Genomic DNA, 19,949 nt, shown 5'->3' with positions numbered 1-19,949 from the left:
TTAGGTTAGGTTAGGTTAGGTTAGGTTAGGTTAGGTTAGGTTAGGTTAGGTTAGGTTAGGTTAGGTTAGGTTAGGTTAGGTTAGGAACATGGATCTAAACAAAGTCCTTACTTCGTTGGTCTTGTACGAGTAGCCTAGCAATTCCCATAGACCCCAGAATTAAATGATTAAACTATCAAACAGTAGGTCTTTCAACCTGCCACACCCAAGTGGTTTTGGTTTTTGCTTTTTTTTTTTTTGCTTTTTTTTGTTTTATTATTTTTTGCTTCTTAAGACAGGGAACATGAAAGGAGGCCGGGTAAAGAGCTCAATCTGATTGTGTGACTTTGTGGCAGGAAATGCATTAATGAAAATAAGCAATTTTTCTGCTTCAATTTCCAGTTACAGTAACACCCGTGGTACTTCATCTAGAACTGCTGACTCTCTTAGGTAAGAAATATTTTGGAAGGGGAGACACATTTTATCTTGTATAAGATTCCTCAATGCTCACCAATAAAATCCTTCAGCACTGTTGAATAAACAAGGGCCTGTTTTTTGTATTATTAGGACGCTTAAGTACAATAATAAGTTGTAAATATGTTCTATAACAGAGGTAATAGATGCAGCTTATCATTCACTGACTAGTTTAGAAAGTATATTTTTCTGCTGTATTTAAAATTTATGGTAAAATTGGTGAGGAGTGCACTCAGCATATCCTGTTAGCTGAGTCAATTGAAATTGCACCTGTTCTTGGATGCAAGTCATAACAAATGCAATCCATATACATTGTAAAGAAAAGGACTTGTCTGCACTTTTTCCAATTAACATCTGCCTTTTGGCAAGTCATTAACCTATTTTCTCACAAAGAAACGGCTTCAATTGTATTATGCATCTGAAGCGTGCAAAAGTCCCTGAGGGGGCACTCTGACAAAAACATACTGTTCCTGGATCCAATGTGAACATACATATTCATTAATTGTTTGGGGCAGAGAGTACAGAATTTCAGATTTTTACAAGTCTTACAGCGTAAACAGTTTACATAAAGCTATGTCCTTGGAAACACATTCTGATCCCAGCTACCCTTGTTCAGTGTTTTTTTGCTGTGATATGGCAATTAAAATAACTCAGCAACCCTGTAATAAGACTTCTAGGAAGGAAAAAAAAAAAAAAAAGAAGAAAAAAAAATTACCTTAAAAATAGTACAGCATATTTATTTATAAATAAAGATGGCAATTTGTATTTCTGGAATCCCTCATGCTACAGGGATTTACTCAGGCAATCCCAAAATGGCTAGACAAACTTAATCTACCCCAGTTTCTCTAGACAGATGATAAGTTTAATCAGAATTTAAGCCTACAGTTTGTTTCTCATGATTATGACAAGGAAACACTGAATTATTATCTTACAAGCATAAAAGCAATAAACAGCAAACCCCCAAAGATTGGGAGTTATTCAGTTACATTTGCCTCCAGGAACTAGTTTTCCAAAACACTTTCTCAAACCACCACCTCTAATTATACAGACATGCCAGGTGTCATGCATGCTGAGAGTTTCACTGTCAATAGACTACCTGATCAAATGACAAGAACATACCTTAATTTGGAAGTGTTATGCTAGTTGACCAGGTTCACAAACAACAGAGGAAAAAATTGCATTAAGTATTAAATGCTCTAGATAAGTAGGTACTGCAAAGGAAGAAGAATTAGTAACTGTAGCTAAGGCAAAGAGAAAGACATCAGCAGAGATTTTATTAAAAAATAAAGATTTTTTAAAAAAATATTTCTGAATATTGCTGATAAATAATCCTGAAAAGCTGAACAACAACAAGAAAGTATAGTCCATATATAAGTAGTACAAAGAAAACAAGAAATAAGCCCGAGTTTTTAATAGCTACATGGTTTTGTGTCCTCTAATGAAACTAAGAAAAGGCCAAGACCACAAGAGTATTTCCAAATGCAAAACACAAAGTACATCTGATCTAAAAGGCAGTATTTACATAAGTATGCATTATATAGCATTATAAAAAATTGCATAATCAAAGGTCAGGCTGTACACAATTGAATATGTAAGGCCATCTTTTCACACAAAAAATAAAAAACAAAAAATTAATCTGTGCTTAGGATGTTACATAGAAATAGTTATATCTGAGAAACTTCTACGAGGCTGTTTCTTCTCAATAAACAGCACTACTTAAGATTGAGCTGAAAATAAACAGCACTTGGTGGCAAAATTCAGGGCTTACTAATCAACTGAGGTGATTTCTGGCTACCCAAAGGCAATTACTATAAGAGAAAACGAAAAGTTATAAAAGAACATTTGACTGCTAGTTACTTTAGCTCCATCTGCAATGGCATTTGCACAGCACTCCTGTACTTAAGCTGAACTCTGTTGATGTTAATGAGGCTCAGCCCAAGAAATGGGCTTTATCTATATACAGTCAGTTGGAGAATTGGATTAAAATGCTCCCCCCATTTCAAGTGTCCTATTTTTCAACATACAAGATGGGAAGTTGCAGAAAGAGATGACTATCTACTTGTGATTATGGATATAGAAGAGATATTCTGCAATTGCCATTAAAAATAAATAGGGAGACATAAAGAAGCAGAGATGTTCTCTTTTAAAGGACAATATGACAATTGAAAATTTAGAAAATTTTAAATTGAAAATTTAGAAAGACAATTATGTCTTTCTAAAAACCACATTTTTATTACAAATAAAACCAAAATTCATTATACTTTTCAAACTGAATCACACGACATCTTTACAGATTTGTAACTTAATTTGTAATGCATTAAGCTATGGGGGGAATTCATAGCATGTGAAATTTGAGCACCTGTGGAAGTCCCTGGAGGATGAGGATATTTTATATTTCTGATATAAACTTTGCATCATTATGTGTTTGGTTCAGATATATTCCTCAGAAATGTACCTTCTAAATATAAAAACTGAATTCTGGTGGAAGTGCTCGACTGCATGTCTTGCAGCTGAATTCACACAGATCCCCTTATTGTTTCAAAGCTTAAGTGACTTCATTTTCATATTTTTAACTAAAAGTTATTACACTAAATCTTCTCACAATCATCACTAAAATATTTAGAATATGAGCAGTAACTGTTATGAGTTTTTGGTAAAATATTTGACAGTACGTAAGGGAAAAAGAAAACCTCTGGCATTTAAGCAGTCAGGGCTAATTAGACCGAATTTAATTTAGGTGCTAGAGTAATATTGCCTTGGTACAAAGAGTTTTATTTTCATAGCCCTTACCTGAGCTGAAAAACCTGCCTAGTGCACTTCCACAGTGATCACTGTTCATCTAAAAAGATATAGCTTGTTGTTTAGTTTTAGTTAAAGATTTTACTGGGTTAAAATAAGAATCATGTAACTTTCATTGGGAATGATTTTACAAAATATTAATTTCATCTGGGCTACACTTTATTAAATGTATAACCAGACTATCTGCTTGATACTAATGTTTAAAATGTCATACATATTTTTTCATTTTTTTTAGATCAATAGTTAGAAAAGGATTTTTTTTCCCAATTATAGTGAAATCCAATGAAGCAACATTTATTGTTTCCTTGTGAATATACAAAACATACTCATCAATACAGTTAATTTTCATCTTTTATTCTTCCTGTCTTCCCTGAAGTAAAATTTTTTGCTGATTTTCTAAGCATTCTTTCAGTTTATCTTCAGTCAAAGTCAGCCGTTGTTCCAGGATTGAAATTGTCTGCATGAAGAGGACAGTAGCAGTTTTTTTTTTTAATATTACTCACGCAGTATTTTTAATATTACACAAGCAGTATTATAGAAGTGTGCAACATAGTAACATAAGAAAAATAATTTTAACTCAACAAGAAAAATAGTCTAATGTGGCTGTGCCTTAGCTATTCCTCTATTTACAATCATATTTAAAAATGATGGATTTGTATCTACAAAGACTATCTAAAAGTTTTAAATTGTTTTTACAAAATATTTTCCCTGTGACTCTGTATATGTATGTATGTATAAATTACTCAGAAATACTACATGGAAGTTGCATCCATATTTCAATATAAAAACAGACATAAATGGTGGCCCCAAATGATGTCTTCCAAAAACCTAAAAAAACCCTTCTAAGATATCAAAAAAAGCATGAAAAATTATAAAAAGCATATAAACATAAATAAAAACATAAAAGCATATAAATACAAAAATTACAAAAGGCATTCTCCAAGAGACTATCTTCCTCAAGAAAGGTAGGTTCCTGAGTTTCTTTTCAATCCAACTTACTTCCCAAAGAATTTTCAATGATGACTTGACTCTCTACTTTCCAAAACTTATTACTTAGGTTAACATACATATTGCAGAAGAATGCAAAAAAATCTTAGCCGCTCCCCTTTAATGATTAATGTTAATATACTCTAGATTATAAAATAGTGTTTTAATATATAAATTGGCTTAATTTGGATTATTTAAAAAGAAGTATTAAGCATTTGCAAGCAAGTGACTCAGTCACTGACTGAGACTAATATTTGTGCTGTTTCACTGACACTTGGAATTATTCCACTGCATAGATTCCTACCTAAGCCAATACCTTGAGCACTGGGTTTGAAAAAGGATTTAACGGTGCATTGACAATTTACTTTGTTCATCCCCTGCTAATGCATGACTGTTCAAGCCGGAATCTGACAATGTCAACTCAACAACTGGCTTCTGGTAAATCCACACTAGGTCTTGCTATTGAAATATAGTGACTCGTTTCCTCCAGAGTTAAAAACACAACAATAATGTTTATGATTATGCAGCAGGAAGCTTTCACTTTAGGGAACACAATACATGCAATCAGTATCTGCTGAAGGGCAAAAAAAACCAAGAGTCATTTGACTATATAACTATCCAAATAACTCAATAGACTTTAATATTCTGACTTATGAGCATGGTTCCTGGATTTTATTTTTTTTTACCACTGACATTATCATTTTCCACTGGAAGTGTTTTCTGTTATTGCATACTTACTAGAGTCAAAACATCCAGCTGTTCCACAATGTTCTCCAAAGCATTACCCAGAGATGGGGAGATGTCTATTTGCTTGTCCACATTATGCATAGCTGATTCGCTCTCATCCTCTGACTTCCTCTTTGAACTTGTTGCCAAGACTGAAGCAGGGGGATACTGCAAATCTTCGTGGCTGACATCATCCTATAATACAGAAACACCATTTGAAGATTCAGTTGCCCTTGCTTTCATTTAATTAAAACCATACAAGAAAATAGGCAGAAAGATCTGTTTTTAATTTTTTAAAAAAATCTTTACACATGTATACACACACAAGGGTCTTCAGATTTGCTTCTTGTACCAGGTCCAATTCATAACACTTCAATTCCTTCTGACCTAAGAGGGAATTTCAGCCATGATGAATGAGGCAATAAGCATACAAAGTGTACTGAAAAATCTCAGCGGTCTTTATGAACAATTTCAACTTGAGCAAGTTTCAGGTACGTGACTGAGGAACTAGACGCTTTACTACTAGAACTTGAATTAAACTTCAAATAAATACTATTGGTGACTGGAGTTTTCTTTACAAAGATGGCTCTAGTTTACAAATTCATTCACAGCAGTCATATGGATGAAAAACCCTTATATGACCAACTTCATAGTATAAAACTTTTTTTTTTTTTAATGAGTTATCTTGCACTTTTATAATAATAAAAAATAAGTAGTTTTTAATAAGTAATTTTTAGTTGTTCACTCAGTTGCATTACTTTTTGAGAAACTGATTCCTTCAGGAAATAGGAGGAGAAAACAACATAGAGAAAAGACACACACAATGCCAAGTTAAGAGAGAAATAACTTTGATGTATAAACATTGCTTCAAGGTAAGTGAAAGAGCATGATCTTCCCAATCACTTCAGTTCTTATTTGTGCCTTGAAGTTCTTAAAAGCACTTTTGAGTCAGGATAGGTTAAATCATCACTAATTCACTATACGGTTCTTCACAACAACTTTACCTGATTTATTAATGTTTTTTTGTGATTTCTCTGAAAACTTCTTCTAGCTTTAGACAGTATAAAAATAAACCAAAACTGAAATAAACTTGAGGCAATCCAATTTTATTATCTGTAATTATAATTGCAATACCTGCAACCATTACAAAATACTTGGTTACAGTTTTACAGTTTCTCTGAAATGTCTTGACAGCTGATGAAAGTATCCATTAGCAGTGAAAAGAGGATGTTTTAATCTTTTCTGATGTATTTAAAATACACACTCTTTACAACGTACCCAAAATATTTATGTTGTAAAGCTGAATAGATTTTTCAAATGCAAGTCTTAAAACCAGTGTGAGCCATTAAAAAAACGTTCTTCTAATTCTTTATAATAATCTTGTAGAAGATAAACTGCTAGGCAGAATTAGTGGCAAACCTTTATAAGATTACCAACGCATGTTGATGAGTCACCGAGGCAGGGACAGGAGGGATTTAGAAACAAGTCAGACAATTCTCTGTCAAGAAAATTTTCTCTGTAGTAGATCCTGCCTATGAATCAGGTAGGATCACAGACTGATGTATGAAATATGATAATATTATGGTTTTAATATAAGTAATTCTAAATGACACCAATATTATCAGGAACTTATACCGCTGCGCTATCCACAATACTATTTCTGTATCTTCAGTGCCATCCTGCAGTAGCTACATGCTCTGTTCTCTGGACTCAACATGCTGATTCTCCAAAATCTTTTTTACCTGAGTGCTGGGGTTGTGCCACTTACATCAATGAGAGTGAGAACTGAGACAAGTTACATCCACCGTCTGTCTAGCAGGGCTTTTCTTTTTACTAGCAAGTCAAATTTAAAAAAATGCTGTGATTTAAAGTATTAAGATTTACAATTAGTTTAAATTAATGCAGAAGGAGAGCAAAACAATCTGAGGATATTAGACATTGACATGTTCTTCTAAAAACAGCTCTACTCTGAAATGTGTTTCTCAGGTTCTTTTCAAAAAAGCCAGATATACTTCAGACAGAAAATAGAGATTTCATTTAAGCTCCCACAAACTGATGACAAATTTTGCTATTAAAGCCAACCTAAATGGATTCTTCTAAGCCAAGAAGGAAAGTTGTCAATTCAGGTAAACAGGGCAAACACTAAGCCACTGAAAATCTCACCAAACATTCTTTCCTACAGTAAAACCAATCCAAAATTCAATGTACCAGACAAATAGGTTGTGAATAATGCTTTATAGCTCAGTAATTGCCACCAACATTGCCAAGTCACAGTACCGGCAAAACCTAATTGTAATTTAGTGAATTAGACAAGAAATTGTGATTCTTCTATTATATGAACTCAGAAGCATACGTGGACAAAGTGATATGGAAGTGCTTATATGAATAAAGCAAAGGCCTCAGCGTCTGTCAGGCCTAAAAGGATCAAATACAGATAAACAAATAATTGAACTTCCAAAATTAGTAGGAGAGAAAAGAAATAAAATGGCTTCAAATGTTCATCTTACTTAAGTTGTGACAAAATGGTTAATACTTTTATCATATTCTGGGAATTTGTAGAGATTTTTAAATGCTGGCAGGCATCAACTAAGCTGTTACATTCAGGAGGTGTCTGGTTGACACTTAAACCTTTTCTGTTAATCAAATTTATCCCCAGCTCAGTGAAGGGGACAGAGCTGCTGAAATCTAATGCAACACTCATGTCAAAACCTGGTTGTAGACTGGTGACGCTAGTCTCAATAACTTCCTTTACTTTTTGATACCTATCAGTTCATTTGGTATAATCTTTTTATATAAAAGTTTTTAAAGAACATAAAGAACATAAAGAACTATTCAACATTCTAATTTACTAAAATTGTTTCAAGAATTAGGTGTTCCCTTTCCTTCAAATTAGCCCCTTTCTAAAGTACTTTAAATACTACCAATTCATAAACAATAATTCCGTATATTGCCAGCAATGTTGTAAAAATGCCTCATAACTAAAAAAAAAATAGCCATTCTGGAAGACATCAGAGATGTAGCTTATTTTGAGGGAATAAATTTGAATAAGGCAACAATTTCAAATTGTTACTTCTGAGCAAACTAAAAAGAAAATTTAAATGTGTACTGCGTTTTCATCCACAGCCCGTTAGTAATAAAATAGTCACATTTGGGCGACTTCATGTGAGTTACAAACAAGGAGGAGAAGGAGCGGATTTAATTAATCAACAGGAAGTTATTACCATGACATTACCAAGCGGATGTTCAATAGAAAATTAAATTTAGCTTATAAATGATGTCATAAACAACAAACCATAATTGCTCATCTTTGTTTTCTGTCAAGCAAAATTGCCCAAAACTCTGTGGGTGGTACTTAATCAATTTGTGAAAAATCCTTACACATAACCCTATCACCTCTGCATAATCCCAAATGTTTTCCCATGAGACGTTCACAGATCAGACAGAAACAAACACTGTGTCCCGATCTCCCTTCACTTCTTGATGTGTAAGAATAGAATTTGAGTAAAATGCATCCATTTATCAAGATGCCTGAACTGTTCTATTTATAGAGAACCAAGTTCCCTAAAGGAAAAAATATGAAAAAATTCAAGTCTATGTCACTCAACTGAAAATCATTAGTCTTCAATCTTCTAAGAGCTTTGAATTCAGAAAATATACACAACTGCTTCCAAATGAATATCCTAATGATCTTATAATTAAGATGGGCTTATATGAAAAAGTGACATTGGTAAGCTTCCTAATGACTCACAACAATTTGGCATGGTATGCTTTTTCAAAATAATCCTTTAAATTTTGAACACATGGTACATTTGCCTACTAATACTAAAACATTTCTGATACTGCGATTAAAACAACTACAAACAATTAGTCATAAGTAGGGCATTAAGCTCAAACAGACCAACGAGCAAAGACAAAACAGTGTAGTCTCCCATCTTACCAGACCTTGACTTCCTGTGTTTTTTATTTTTTAAATCATGGAAAGTTTCTTAAGAGAAGTACTACACTATTGTACTAGATACTATTGTTATCACTGCTTTTTCCTCCATCTTGTGAACCCACCCTCAAACTAAAATGTTTCACTGTAGATATGCTAAATTCAACCATTTGGGGAATCTCTCTCTCTCTCTGTTGGTCATAATTATACACAGATAGTTTCTACTCTTTTGAAATTATTATTTTTCCCTTGAATAAATGATTCACATAAAATAGAGTTCTCTGATCTGTTAGGCTAACACTGCTTATGCTAAATTACAATCTGTTTTATCAGTTTCTGTTGCAGAAAACTTCCCTGTACTTTCAGCTGATGACAGTACTCTTCATTTCCTCTCTTCTCTCGCACGCACATGAATCAGCATTATGCATGGCAAAAAATTGCCATGTGTCAAAGTGCAGTTTTCTGCCTCTTGTTATCTGATAAAGTTGTTTCTGATATATTTTATTTGCAAACTTTCATTGAAGTTTTGCATTCAAGCGATAATATACAAACTATACAGTATGTCTTTAAATAGTTCAAGCAAACACTTTAGTTTGAGCAGAACACTTTCATAACAACTTAAAATGCAGAATTTCACATTTCATTCAGTCTTTCAGAGTTTCTTATACATCTTAGTCTTCTCTAGTTCTTAAAAGAGTGTCCAAGCTAAAAGAACCCAAACATTTGAATTGAAAATACTTATTGTAAATGCCTCTCATCCAGTCTGAGAAGGAAATATTCAGTCTCCTCTCTCCCACAAGTATTATCACGGTTGATAATATATACTTTAATGTAAAACCCAGTCATGATTGTCAGTGGTATCAGGATACAAACACACAGCCAGCATACCAAGCAACACTAGTCCTTAGCAAAACACACATTTTCACTGACAGCAGTTTCTTAGTTGTGCAAATAATGTAGTCATTTTGAAGCTAGCTGAATTTATAGAGGTCAAGAGGTCAATACAGTACAATAAAAGCTAACTGCTAAGTTGTTTATAAAAATACAAGTGCAAAATTAAGTGAAATCCTGATGCTGAAATCCTGATGCCCTTTTAGCTATGATCTGACTAATAAGATTTATTTTATATTTTCTTACAGGTATGTTAAATTTAGCATTGCTGTGATAGCATAAAATACTAAACATTTCTGTTCACAAGCACATCTGAATAGAGAGTTTTATGATAAGAAATGATATTGTACAAGTATTCGTTCAAATACTTATAGAGAAACTGGCTATGTTGTTTTGCTGCGCCAGCTTTTTCCCTTAAGTTTTATTTGCCATTACTGCTTGTCTGAGAAAACACTGAACAACTATGCACATCCAGTGTACTGAATATTTTGCAACTCCACATGTATAGAACCTAGAACACAACAATTTGTTCCATATTCCTTTCTTGTCAAGAGAATATGGAAAAAGAACCAAAACCAAGGGTTGTTTTCTCTAAGAAATATAAAAATTAAATAAAATTGCCTAACAAAAAAATCACAGAGTCCATAAATATTTGGGTACATACAGGTAGAAACAAGTCATATTTCTCCAAGATTTTTCTAAACTCTTAGATTAGCAGTAATACCTAAGCTTTACATAAGGACACAAAAAGTAATTTTCTGAGTTTGCTCGTTTTCTGCTATTGATGTTAATTTCTAATGTCAACAGTTCCCTGCACAGTCAGAGTCTGATCCAATAAACTGAAAACTGAATAGTTATGCTCTGCTTCCTCTGGATTTGGATAAACTAAACCCTTAAAATGAAATACTCAGAGTACCTCAGTACTGTAGCTATGCAGTTTGCAAAGAAATAAGAGAACCATGACCCATTAAGCATGGTCTAAGTAAACCACAGCCTTTCTTCTAAACTGAGGTTTTCCCCCAGCAAAGCAAGGAATAATGCTGAAAAACAAAAAGAAGTAATGAACATCCTACACAAACTAGAGACAGAAATCATTAAAAGTTCAATTTCCAAAGGCGAGAAACTCCCTGCCAGGAAGTCAATTCTAAACATAACAGTTCAGGAAGACCATATTCAAACACTTTTATAGATGATAAAAATACTTACACCACAGGGACTGAAAATAATATGTACCCTATGGCATAAAGGTAAAGGAGGGTAATAAATGATCTTCAGTGTATCTTCACCTTCAGCAGGAAGCTTTGTAAAACTGAGGACAAATAATGTGAAACCACAGAAACATTCTCCCTAATCACAACTGCAAAATAAAATAGCCTTTTTTAATTAAGCAAATTACTTTGGACTATGTATGTGCACATCTAAGGGAACATCTTATAGCTACAACCAGTGCTAAAGTTTCAAGACTTGTTTTTACCCATATAGAGTGCTAATAAAAACATTAAATACTCTGCATGAACTTCTTATCCATACTAGGGCAGGGAAAAATTGGAGGGCAGGAAGAATACTTGTAGCAGAAACTGGGAACATGAAATAGATATTAGAAATGAAATAAAGAAGTCAGATGAATAACCCTATATGGACAAGACCTCCTTTCTAACACTATAAATAGAATATTCTGCTATATTTGATACTACAAATACTAATGAATTAAACCAGATCAAACCAACCAAACAAACAAAACTAGGACTTTCTATTTAGCATGTGATTAAACTTCCTATACTTGATTTAGCAGACTGGGGGTGTCACAGAAGGCAACAAATCCATGGAGGGAAGGAGGCAGGGTTACCTGCCTTAGTGTGAGTGAGAGCACAGCATCTTCATCGCATTTACCCAGAGAAATCATAGCTGTGCTTCTGGATTGTCTGCTCATGACTTCTTCCCGTATCTTCCTTCTACTTAAGAAACTAACTGAAAGTCTCTGCTTTAGACCAACAGCTAGCTAAATGAATTTAACTGAACTTTATAAAGAAACAATAGGTGGTAACAGTATGATTTATTGAGCAGAGTCTTAAAGAATGTGTGCTAGCACTTCATCCATCTCATTCAAATGGCTGGCAAAGTCGTCTATTATATTAATTGGAATTGTTCAAAAAGAATTTACAATAAAAAGAGACTGTTCAACAAATCCAAGTGAAGGAATTTCCCCACTTGAAGACACATTTAATCCTAAGAAACCCAAACCACAGTAATTTTTCTTAACTTTAATTTCTCAAGCTATGTAAAATACTTTACAATATGTAATTGATTTCTCTTAGATAACTGTCTGTTCTACTTAACCTGTTGGGGCAAATCTTTACCAAGTTACACTGTATTTAAATGAGACAAGCTAAAAGAACACACATTCATCTTCAACTCCACCTCTCAGTAAGAACAAACAAAAGATTACTGAAGAGAAAATCCTTAAAGACAGATTGTGCCAGGACAAAAAGAATTGAAGGATATGTATAACCTTCTCCTAAACCCTGCAGAAAGCTGAGAAAAACTGCAGTCCTTGTGCTCCAGTCTCAACAGACAAGGGGCTGGTGCTTCACAAGAGTGGGAGGTTGTTGCGGAACCAGAATAGAGCAATCTGTGTTGCATGGCCTCTCTTCATCTATACACACACACACATATACATATTATATTATCAGACCCCATAGTATAGAAGCATATAATGATACCACATTCTGCCAACTCATATATAAGTGTATATATACACGTATAAATATATAAAAGCATGTACACACATGTACATCCATACAACCTTATTTCAAGCTATATGTAAAGCCAACAAAGTTCTCTTCTGTTGGCACAGCAGTACCTCTGTCTATGGTTTTGGTCAGGATAACAGTATCAGTGATATAGTGTGATTTTTTTTGGGGGGTACTTCATGTCAGCATAATGCTGACATGAATGTATGTCAACAAAACTTCCCTGCACAGAGAAACCCAGCTTCCATCCCAGTAAGTGATGATAGGAAATGCAGAGTGTCTGTATGGAAGGATTTCACAGACAAATCTTCTGTTGTTAACTAAGCTTTGACTTCCGCTCAGAGTAGGGGTAGCAACAGGAGAATATAGCATTTGACCTGTGGCTGTTGACGGTATCACTGTGTTTTTACTCCTGCTTCTATGGAGCAAACAATTTCCCCAGTTCATATTATTTACAAGAAAATGTCAAGGAGTAAAAAGCATTAGGAACTCAGTTAGCAATCCAGCACATTAGAGTACAAAGTTAAGCCAGCACAATTGCTTGAAGACTTTGCCAAAGAGTCAGATGCTACTATTAGATAAAAAGATGCACAGTATTTTGCAACTTGAAATTTCAGTCTCATGGATATAGCCATTGATGAAGTAATGAAGGAACACTGTTTTATTAATTTATTCATTATTAGCTTTTGCTAATTAAGTGTTACAGACGTATAAGAGATGATTTGGACATCAAATACTTTAACAATTATGTAACAGAAAACTCCCATAAGGATAAAACAAGGCTTGAAAAATTTATGAAAATTTAAATTCATGTGCTTTTGTTAGGTTTCAATTAATACCTACAGAAATAAAAGTCTACACTGACCTATTTCATTGCTCAGCATTATTAATAGGCTGAAGTTTTGGACAAGTTGTCCAATTTGTCCAGGTAGAAACAATGCTCAGCACTGCTGAGTTTAGTTCAGAGGTGGGATTTTCAAAATTTGCTTTAATAGCACAAGCATAATTTTGTTCTTACTTAAATCAATTGAATTTTACAGTTTACTGTATAGGGAATAAAATTAGAAACTGCAGAAAGCTTTTGAGGATTCCACACAAACATGCAAGAAATGTTAACTTTGGAGTTGTCTGACATGTCTGTTTTACTCTTGAAACATCATTTATTTTAATCCTATTACAAACTTCTGTCAAAATACACACATTGTTCAACACCAATTAAAATGCTAAATGTGTTGGCACATAAGATTGGTAGGTAGATAAGTTCTGCTTGGATGTATTAAAAAGCAATTCAACTACGATAAAAATTGCAGCTAAAGCATTAAGGTTGCCAATAATAGTGCTATCTTGAAATGCTTCATAATTTTCTACCATTTTTGGGCTCTGACAGTTGGAACTTTAAGAAAACAAAAATAAACATCTTACATGAAATAAGAGTATGATCTCTAGTTCTGTTAGTTCGTTAATATCAAAATTCAGTTTTTTTAAAAATAAAAATCTTTCTGTAATAAGCTGAGAAAGTGGGTTTTATTGCTCAAGGAATTCATTAGCCACCAGACTTTAAATATTCATCTTCCTCCCATTTGTCACTTGGTATTTGTATTTTAGCCCATTTCTTCTTTCCCTACTTAATGTGACAAAAATTAACATTGGGAGGTGACTAAACTGTATGCATATGATAAATGGTAACACCACACTGACCAAATTTGCAGTCAAGGCAAGTGGAAAGGTGGATAGGATAACAGACTCAGTAAAATTGAACTCCAAGTACGTTTGTTATTCTTAAATTTCACAGGAATATACTATTAAAAGAGGTCTTTATCACTGACTCCAGTCCTCACCTACAAAATGGAGTCTGCACTTAGAACTTTCTCATGGAACAATCTCTTTCTTATTCTGGAACCAGCATGTCCCATGATTTTTATTTTTATTGAAGTTCTAAAAAGCCAGAATGCAAATACATTTAGAGTAGACAAAATGTAGTTTATACAGATTATGTTCCAATCAAGTAACAACATAAAACTTTCCCATTTCTGCCTCAGCAAATGTTCTTAATATCACAAACATCACATACATAGTTAATGACTTTTGTTAAAATAAAAATGGATAAACTATACTGAGAAAAACAAAAGTAGTCAGCTAAAATTTAGGGGGTTGTTCTCCACTTACACAAATCATACTGGAAGAAAAGCAAAGTGCAGAACTCTGAGCCAATAAGAAGGGTGAAGAAGAAAAGTAATGACTTTACAAAATGCTATCCCCTTTTTTTCAGTTCTTTGAGTGGGAATGTCTTAAGGATTAAGATGCTGATTCATATTATTAGTGATGTCAAATAGATGGCTTCTTTGTAATCAGCTTATCCTTCCTGACAACTGGAAAAAAATAAAAAATAAAAAAGTACAAACTCCTGCCTCGTTCAGCAGCAAAATCTTATGAGGTAAACAGCTTGAGGAAGCTCTGCCTCATGATTCTTAAAGGATCCCTTTGCCACAAAGCTGTAGAAGGGCAGTTGGTGATTACAGCCCAAGAGAAGCAACCTGGTCTTGTGTCCATGAAAACTCACAACTTTGTGTTCCAAATACAATTGCTCTCACATCTTATTACTCCTTCCTGGTTTATGGGAGAACTCCAGTTATCAAAATGTAGTTTCCATTCTTTGTAGTGATGCTTATGCAAATGGAAGAGTTGAGGTTTTACAAGCAGACAGACAATTCACAGAGAACATGTTACGTTCAGCAATGCATAGCATCTTTTCCACAGAATAGGTTCTGATGAACAGGGCCACTGAGAACTGGCACATTGCTCTTCATTTAAAGTATATAAGTAGAAAACATTAACATAATTTGCAATTTTTATTTTTTTTAAAGCATAGCATCTTACAGGGCAGTAAAATACATACACAAAGAAATACCACTTTAGAATATAAGGAGATATATATATATATGCTTATATATATATGTATATATATAAAGTCTCTCCTCTATACATATACATACACTTACATATATGTGTTTTATACATTTATAACATTTTTGTATGTGTGTATACATATATGTATACGCACATACACACAGACATATATGTATACACATACATATATAAAAACACCTTAGAAACTCTTATATTACCTTAGAAGAAAAATAAACCACAGGTGTGCCTTCTGTAACAAGCAAAACTTAAAAATTGTGAATGTGTGTATTAGGAAAGTAAATGGAAAACATCAAGTAAAGGGGTTTACCACTCCAAGATAAATATTAATTTCCACTGGTCACAATGTATTATTTTATTCATATTTCCACCCAGATTTAAAGTTGTTAAACACCCATGCGATTCTTCTGCACACATTCTGTATTTAATTATGTTTGCTTCTACATTACTAGCACTTGCAGTATGTTTTATTTTTTGTTTGATTTGAATGGCCACATTTAAAATATTAAAATTAGCATTCCATGTTCAAAATGGGAAAAAATGTGAGAACACAATTATACATACAAAATCACTGTTTAACTTGCTCACCTTCCTATTGATCCAGAGTTAAAAAAAAAAAAAAAAAAGTTTATTGGAGTGATATTTGTATTAGTGCCATTCAGATACGAGCTGTCCCAGTCTAAACAGCACTTAATATCAATTGTCTTTTTATAGGCCTACACAGTTAAGTTTATTCTTGCATTACTTCTCTACCAAAGGCCTGACACAAAAGTTAATCTACACCAAAAAGAAACATTTAATGGTGTAAAGAAGCATCCTTTTAATGTGAGTAACACACTGGCAGCTAAAACAGGAGCTCCAGTATGCTCCCCAAGCAGGACTGAAAGCCAAACTATACGTAAAACTTGGAATTGAAGTGCAAGTACAGGACTCACTTTATGACACATACTTCAATAAACTACTCAATTTCTTCTGTTCTGGAAATCTGGTCCTCATGCTTGACCAGGACAAATTGAAACTGGAAACTTTTATTCTATTCCTGCTTGCCATTTCTTTAGAATTGAAGTCTGGTGCTTTACTGAGCAATAGAACAAAAATTTTGTCAGGAATCACCATGAATTTAAATTAAAGCCCTCTTGTTTTGGAATGATGACTAAGTTGCAGCCACTATTCCTTATTTTTAGGGAAAAAATGTAGTAATACTATAAAAGTTTAACGGTTATGAAAGGAAGACCACTTTGATATTTTATTATCACCAGTAGCAGTCTAAAAGATGCAAGAATTTACGGAATGTTATGTTCATGCAAGATAGAGGAGATATACCATTTCCTGTACTTCAATGAAAACACATGGTGTCACTGGTGCTCCCTGTCATCTATCTCCCTGCATCTTAAGGAAATAATTTCTAATAATAGCGGATGATATTAACACAAATCTCTACAGAGGATACTCTCAGCTTTCAGCTGCATGGGATTGCTAAACAATGTGGAATCAATTATATACTATCAGTTATGACAGGTAGTGGTCTAGTCAGCACGTGGAGATGCCACACTCAGTGGGGTATGGAAGAAGACATATATACTTGAGAAGATGCTAAAGTGAAAATAAAAATGAAAGCAGTTAGCACTATAATCCCAGATCAGCAGCTGGCATTCCAATCCTAAATGCCAAATTCCTCTTTGGGAGTTAGAGCCTTCACAGATAAAATGTATTGTTGCTTTTTACATCTTATAGTGGTAGAATAATATAAATGACTATAAACTATAAACGATGAAATGTAGCAGATTGGGATAATTGAACGCATCAGTAAAATTCTATCGCCATTAGAATTAGGAGCAATAACAAGGACATTTTTGCCTACTTTCCTAAGGAAACAATGCTTACACTATCATTTCTGTCTGCCTGTCTCCACACCTCATTTGTAAGTTTTGAACTTGTTGCAGATTTAAGAGGGTCTGACGGAGGAATCTGACAGAGATATCTTAGAGAGCTGATTTCTGATAAGCTTCCTGAGAATAGATTGCCAGCTAAAGGACAGAAATCGTTAAGTACTCCCACTGGGACAGAGGCTCTGGCACAAGTTTACATATTATTAGAGACTACAGAATGCATACAAGAGAAATAGAACTTACAATTACCTCAAAACAAGGGAAAGGGTTAAAACAAAACGTGAAAAATAGATTTGTAGGAAGCTAGCATACATTATTTCTGTCATTCAATGATTATTTGTACTTTACAAATATCAGGAACAAAAGAAATCCTAGCAATACTAGAAATCCTAGTATTCGTAGTAGCCAGAAATATTAATGAGTGGTATAGAAAAAAAAAAATAAAGTGGTTAATAAAGTTCCTAATCTTCCGTTTAGGAAGACAATGAATGAAGTAGTTGCATTTCTGGCAAAACACTTTCTAACCCAAACATAAGTAAAAAAAAAAAAAGACTAGTAAATAACTTACATCGTATGCAAAAATTTTTACATCTTGGGTTATGTATGGTATACTCAATGGATCTAAACTAACTTAACAAGTAAATTATGGTGTTGTTGCTCTTTTTTTTTTTTTTTCTAATATCCCATAATAATGGAACAATACCAGAGGAATATGGAAGCTAACATTCTATCAATACTTAGAAAGGACAAACAGGATAATGATGTGGTCACAGGTCACAGTTGGCTTGAGAATAATGTCAGGGAAACACTGAAAAGTTGATTTATGATATAACTGGCAAGTATATATGGCACAGCATAAAGTGAATCAAGATGCTTTGAGAAAGAACAGGAAGAAAAAAAAAAGATCTGCCAAACTTAAGATCTCTTGCTAATGAAATGTTTAGTTAAACTGTTCCTGATAAAAGTAAATGTATATACTTTTCCATAATATGCATGCTACAATTTTAATTTAGGTCAAAATGCAGTGTGAACTAAATTATCTCTAATTTATCTCTGTTTCTTCAAAACCAGTAAAATTAGGAAGTTACTATGGAACTATGTTTTTTTTAATGATTCCACTGAAATTCATTCTTGCCTCTGTACTATGCAAAAGGTGCCAGTGATCTGAAAGATAAAGTTTACATAAGTTGCAAGAAGGACATCCTGAAAACTAAAATAGTCAAAGCTGCTTGAGAGTCTGACTTCACTCAACTGTCCAAACACAACATCATGTTCAAAGGTAAGATCTCAGAGATGGAGGTGTTATTGAACAATATGCTCTAGAAAGCAGAGTTTTGGAAAATAATTGCAGTGTCATAATATATAAGTGACTGAAATAATAAAATTTAATGTGGAAAGATTATTGAGTGAAAAATTACGGTAACTTCTATGCAGTTTTAACTAGATGAATCTACTGAGCAAGAGGTAGTATTATACTGCTATTTATATATTTTTGTAATTAATATATATATTATATTTATTTATATTTATATATTATATAAAAGTATATATATATTTATATTACAAATACATACATATATATATATATTACACTGGCAAAAACATGACAGAAATTCTGTGTCCATACTTCCAAAGGGATGCGTAGGAAATGAGAAAACACCTATTAGAACAAATCATGGCTTAGAAGAGTAATATTTTCAGTGAGAAACACTGTTTACAATTTAAAAGTTGTAAGAATATTATAAATTTATAAGTATTAACACTGTTTATCTAAGAACAGGTTAAGGATAAAGTAATTAATTCACTTAAACCTTTATGTCAAGAAAGGGGTCTTCCTATGTTGTGATAAAAGTGCTGTAATATTGCATCAGAGTTTCATGGCAATGCCTGTGCTTCAGGTACCTGAATTGCAATGAGGAAGTGGTATCCTGGAGTTTGGGAAGTACAATTTCTACACAGCACAAAGGGAGACAACAGCACCCCTCTTCTCCCCCCAAGCACCAAACTGAGCTGGACCAGAGTCCCATACGGTGAGGAGATACATGGCATTGCTGTCGGTCACACAATTCCTACATACTTTTTTTTTTTGTTGCTGTTAAATACTATTTATTGCAAAATGCATAAAGAGCAATGGAATCCAGAGGTGGTTGTTCTTGTGTGTGTGTGTGTGTGTGTGTTTTTTTTTTTCAGAAAACTTTATTCATTGACAACAGACTTCTTTCCTCTGATGCCATACACTTTCAACTTACAGTGCTTCAAATTCAAACATGAAGAATCACTCAATTACTGCAGGTGACTTTTCTAGATATTAAATATGTGGGCTCAATGGACATTGGTTAACATAAACTGGGATACTGCTAGCACTAACCTCCTACTTAACCTCCAAATATTTTTTCCCACTATTTCCTTTGTGCTGGTATCAGTGCTTAGATAGCTGAGCAGATCAGGGAATTACTTTGGATGCAATTAACCAGACAAAAACAGTTTCTAAGTTAAAGTGACTGTGAAATCATCCTTTGGCATTGTTCTGCCTACTTTCTGACCTCAAAACTATTTTAGTGGAAAATAGGACCTAAAAGGCTTTCAGAGTTTTTT

At 33.6% G+C, this 19,949-nt stretch overlaps 1 protein-coding gene across 2 annotated transcripts in view; it reads right to left on the bottom strand.

Moving 5' to 3' along the window:
* Positions 1–1,847: 1,847 nt before the first annotated feature.
* Positions 1,848–19,949, bottom strand: part of POC1B (POC1 centriolar protein B) — a 50,264-nt gene continuing 32,162 nt past the window's right edge. Inside the window, exons 11-12 of one of the 2 annotated variants that reach the window (XM_027451789.3) lie at positions 4,978–5,160; positions 1,848–3,709 (exon numbers count right to left, since the gene is read on the bottom strand). In XM_027451789.3, the coding sequence (XP_027307590.1) occupies positions 3,605–3,709; positions 4,978–5,160 (288 nt within the window). In that variant the 3' untranslated portion in view covers positions 1,848–3,604. The remainder of the gene's footprint in view (positions 3,710–4,977; positions 5,161–19,949) is intronic. The other variant, XR_011808735.1, reaches the window with a different exon arrangement.

This window comes from Anas platyrhynchos, chromosome 1 (assembly GCF_047663525.1).
Source record: "Anas platyrhynchos isolate ZD024472 breed Pekin duck chromosome 1, IASCAAS_PekinDuck_T2T, whole genome shotgun sequence".
Classification (NCBI taxonomy): domain Eukaryota; kingdom Metazoa; phylum Chordata; class Aves; order Anseriformes; family Anatidae; genus Anas; species Anas platyrhynchos.
Note: the sequence above shows the minus strand (reverse complement) of the source record. Positions and strands in the feature narration are given on the sequence as shown.